Genomic DNA, 4,748 nt, shown 5'->3' on the forward strand with positions numbered 1-4,748 from the left:
CCTGCTGATGACCTTGGCAGTGAAGGTGGCCGACTCGGCGATGCTCACAGACTGCGTGGCTCTTACTGGGAACAGGGGGGCTGCGAGGAAGGGGGAAGGATCACGCTCTGCAGAAGGGGTGGGCCTCTGGTGTCACTGTGCACATGGCACCGCGGGCCAGGCCCCCGGGTGCCCTGCGATGTGCTGCAAACCCAAGGGAGTCCCTGCCCACGGCTGTCCCCGCACAGCAGGCTCCTTGTGCCCTCCCCAACTGCGGGTCTGCTTTCTCAGCCCCCCCGCACCTGCCCGCTGTGGGTGCGTAGTGACCTGCAGGACGGCCTTGTGGCCAAGGACATTGAAAGCCGGGCTGGAGAACTGCCCTGGCCCTGGCCGTGGGCTGCTGCGTGAGGCTGTGGGTATGGCACTTGACCTTGGCCACTCGCAGCTTGGTGCTCCTCGCTCTCTGGCCGCCCACAAGACACCGGCAGGGAAGCTGTGACAGCCAAGCCGGCCAAAGCCCAACTCTGGGCACCTTCTGCTGCTGCCCAGAGCAAGGAGACCGAGGGGTTTGAGTAGCTCAGCTGTCAGACCTTTCTGCTCTGCCATGCCCGCAACAACGCAGAATCCCTCACAGCGGGGCCGGCAGGGCCCTCCTGCGGCCACCGCCGATTCAGCCCCCTGCCCCAGGCAGGATCAGACCTGCCAAAGTGCCTGATCAGCCTAAAATCTGCCTTTATAAACCAGGACACTCCAGTGGAGAACGAGACTGACTGGAAGAGCCACCGAAACGCCCCACAGGAACCTGCTACGGGACAGAAAGAAACACTGCTGTGACCGCACACCTGTGGTGGTCGCCCACTACCCTGCACGGGAACCCATCAGAAGACCCAGCAAACAGCCACAGCCCGTACCAGCAAAGATCAAACCTGGAGAGAAATGTTCCCAGCCCCTCCGCTCCTGGCTTTCAAACAGCCCCCAGCCTTGCCCAACTCACCATCAGAACCAAACTCTCCGCTGCCCAGCAGACATCCAGTGGGACGCAGCCTTGCCTTGGCAAGAAATGCTTAACCTGTCAGCATGTCTCCGCTGCCACCACGACCCAGGCCCCATAACGAGACCATCAGGAGCCCTGGCTCCTACATGCTTTTCCCAGTTGGAAGACACCTGATCCAATGTGCCAGGTGCCCTCATGGCAACTATGTGGGTGAAGCAAACAGCAGCCCCACACCAGAATGAACTCACGGGAAAAATATAAAGGCCAGACGCACACCATTAGGAGCACATTTCCCACAGAACAACCACTCGCCCTCTGACCTCGTGCTCAAGGGAAATCTACCCGATACCTTTAAAAGGCAAACTAGGGAACACCAATTCACAGCAGCTGGACACGAAGAACCAAGGATAAACATTAATATCAGGGTTTATGGCATAGCGTATTTCACCCAACCTCTGAATCCTTTCCACACAAGAAGTGTGAGCCAGACCCTCCTGCCTTTTGATCTCCCAGTGACCCGCCTCTTTTCTTCTGCTGGCTGCGTCTGCTACCCAAGGATCTCTCTGCCCCTTCCCACTGCTGCGCTTCCCTGTGCCCGACTGCCTGTGATCAGAGGTCTGAGGAAGAACGTCTTGCATGTGAAATCGTGTCTGACTGTATCCCCACTGTACAGCTGGTCCAACACAAGACAACACCTTAAGAAACCCTGCCAATCTGCTCCTGAAAGCTTCCAGTGCTGGGATTCAGCAGCCTCTGGAGTAGGGGACCTACTCCAACTCCAACCTGAACCTCCTCCTTACAATTTAAGCCCATTATCTCTTGTCCTGTCCCACCCCGTCATAGAGAACAATTGATCCCATCCTCTGCTTGACAACCCTGTTTGTACTTGGAGACTTATCAGATCACTCAGCCCCATTTCCCAGCCTTTCCTCACCCAGGGATTTCCAGACCCTGCTTCATCGTTCCTGTGGATGCAGCCTTCCAGGCAAGGGCCTTACTAGAGCTGGAACAGCGCAAAGTAGCCCTTCTCCTAGCTTGCGCATGGCACTTCCCTACAACCCTCAGCTACAGTTTCCCGACAAAAGCAGCTTGAGGTCAAAATGGAAGACGTCTGGCATGTTGACGAGCATCCCATCAAGGGAAGTCAGGCCAGGCCCACCCACGCCTCTTTACCGCCTCCCATCACATGCCCCGCATAGAGGCTCTGAGGCAGGAAGCTGCGAGACCAGGTGTCTTCTTGCCTGTTCTTATCACTCTGGGCTTGTCGTTGCCTTTTGGGCCCTGGCCTGTGCCGGGGCAGTGCAGTTATGTGGGCTGGGGGCCCAGAGGCTCCCAGAGTTCCCAGAGCCTGCCAACACCAAGCAGGGATGCTAACATGGCAGGAGGCAGGGGGCACAGAGGGCAGCCCTGGGGAACCAGAGGCCAGGGCAGGGAGACCCACTGGCGACGCATAGCGGGTGCATGTGGGTGCACTTGCACCCCTTGAGTGTGGCGATGCACCCCCTGCGAAAAGGCGCCACTGACACTGCCGGGGGTGTCTGCGAGCGGTCACCACTCACCACCCCGCTCGCCACCAACACTGCCAGTGGCATCTGCACAGCGCTCTCAAAAGCTGAGTGCAGGGGAGCACAGGTACAGGGTGGGCAACGGCCACCCCGAACTGAGTACTGCCACCCTTCCAGCCCCAGCAACCCCCAGTCTCAGGCTAGCGGGCAGCCTCCCAGCCCTGCCAGGAGCACCCAGCAGACACCATCTCCAGTTGCCTGGAGGCAGCCAGGCCAAGACACGCTCTGGGCATAGTTCAGCCCCACAGCCTGGTGGGCACAGGAAACAGGCTCCACCACTGCTTCTGGCCAGACCCACCCTGGCTGGGACCAGGACGCCGAGGCCAGGAAGACGCTAAGTTCCCTGAGCACCGTGGTGGTGATGGCTGTGAAAGCTTGGACGGTACCTCTTGCACAAAAATTCGAGACAGTGGCTGGGGCAAGACTGGGTTGTGGTGACAAGTCTGCAACAAAGAAAATCAAATTCTGCTAATGGTTGCAACCCATTAGGCATAGAAAAAGTGGAGCTTGCAGCACACAATAGCAGACCAATGCCATAAAATAATAACAGTCATGATAACAGTCCTCAATCTTCTACTACACCTGAGCCTAAAAATAAGAGTGATCGTCCCTTTAAAAGGAAAATTGTTGGCAGAGACCTGACACACTCATCACATGTGTAACTAGAGAAGGCAAGGACACGACATATAATACATTTCACCTGAACTACCAATTAAAGAAGACAAAAGTCTGAATATATATTTCAAGCAAAACCTGTTAAAGGTGCACTGAATACAGGAAAGATGTCCTGTACCTGACAAAAAAAATGCATGCCTTGCTAAACACATCCTCATATTTCTCAAAATAGGCAACCAATGTCTCAATCATTCAATGTCTGTCTGGAGTTCTGTACATAGATCATCACCGGACAAGCTATTGCAAATTTGCTCCATTGTTAAACAAATACCCAAAGACAAGTCTGGTAACCAGTGCCTTTAGGCATTCTGTTTAGCCATTCAAGACCCATCACATTTAATTGCAGAGCTAATCAGTAGCTGCAAGAAACACAAGTCTTCACAGCTGGACAAATCCAAAAACAGGAACCAGGCAATTTAACAATTGTAATGTGATGCTCACCCTTTTCCTCCCTGTTTTGTTTGGACTTTAATTGACTAACCTTCAAGGAAAAATGCATTGAAGCTATACAATTAAACAGTATAAGAGCAAAATAGAAGTGCCAGCAAGGTGTGCAGTCCAGGGAAGATCAAGAAGCCACCCTGCACCCAGCCCACCAGTGAGAGACCCACGCTCTGTGAAAGCTGTAAGATAAGAACTGCTTCCTGCCTGCTTGAGTAAAAATCTCTTGCAGCTAAAATAATACAAGGACTGTAATAGCTCATGTATTAAATATTAAGAGTCTTTTTCTGTCATTTAGTTTTGTAGCTTGTTGGTAGTTATTAAAGCCTCCATTTTCCTGAGCAGGGACCGGACCAGCCCGCCCCCTGGGAACCCCTCGGGCCCCAGGAGAGGCGCACCCAGGCCTAGGGTCAGTGAGGATCTAGTCAGGGAACTTCTGGAGGGACTGGACGTGTTTAAATCAGCAGGTCCTGATGACATCCACCCCAGAGTGCTGAGGGAATTAGCAGAGGTCATTGCGGGACCCCTGGCACGGCTTTATGAGCGCTTGTGGTGCTCTGGCGAGGTGCCAGAGGACTGGAAAAGGGCCAATGTGGATCCCGTTTTCAAAAAAGGGAGGAAGGAGGACCCAGGAAACTATAGGCCCATTAGTCTTACCTCGATCCTGGGTAAGCTTTTTGAGAGAGTTATGCTGGTGCATGTCCGCGAGGGGCCGGCAGGGGAGGTGATGCTCAGGGGCAACCAACACGGGTTCGTTCGAGGCAGGTCCTGTCAGACCAACCTGGTGGCCTTCTACGACCAGGTCACAACATCCTTAGATGCAGGGGTAGCAGTGGACGTAGTCTTTCTGGACTTCAGGAAGGCCTTCGACACCGTCTCTCACCCCATTCTCATTAAAAAACTAGGGGACTGTGGTGTCGACACCTACACAGTCAAATGGGTTGCTAACTGGCTGGAGGGCCGCACCCCGAGAGTGGTGGTGGACGGGTCATTTTCGACCTGGAGGGATGTGGGCAGTGGGGTCCCGCAGGGCTTGGTCCTCGGGCCCGCACTGTTCAACATCTTCATCAGTGACTTGGACGAGGGGGTAAAAA

The 4,748-nt window shown here is 54.5% G+C and overlaps 1 protein-coding gene across 1 annotated transcript in view; it reads right to left on the bottom strand.

Moving 5' to 3' along the window:
* Positions 1-3: 3 nt before the first annotated feature.
* LOC112550716 (tyrosine-protein kinase receptor Tie-1-like) overlaps positions 4-4,748 on the bottom strand; it is a gene marked incomplete at its 3' end in the record, with an annotated part of 9,230 nt that continues 4,485 nt past the window's right edge. The window contains exon 3 of the mRNA XM_025207202.1: positions 4-80. Within this exon, the coding sequence (XP_025062987.1) occupies positions 4-80 (77 nt within the window). The remainder of the gene's footprint in view (positions 81-4,748) is intronic.

This window comes from Alligator sinensis, unplaced genomic scaffold, assembly GCF_000455745.1.
Source record: "Alligator sinensis unplaced genomic scaffold, ASM45574v1 scaffold781_1, whole genome shotgun sequence".
Taxonomy (NCBI): Eukaryota; Metazoa; Chordata; order Crocodylia; family Alligatoridae; genus Alligator; species Alligator sinensis.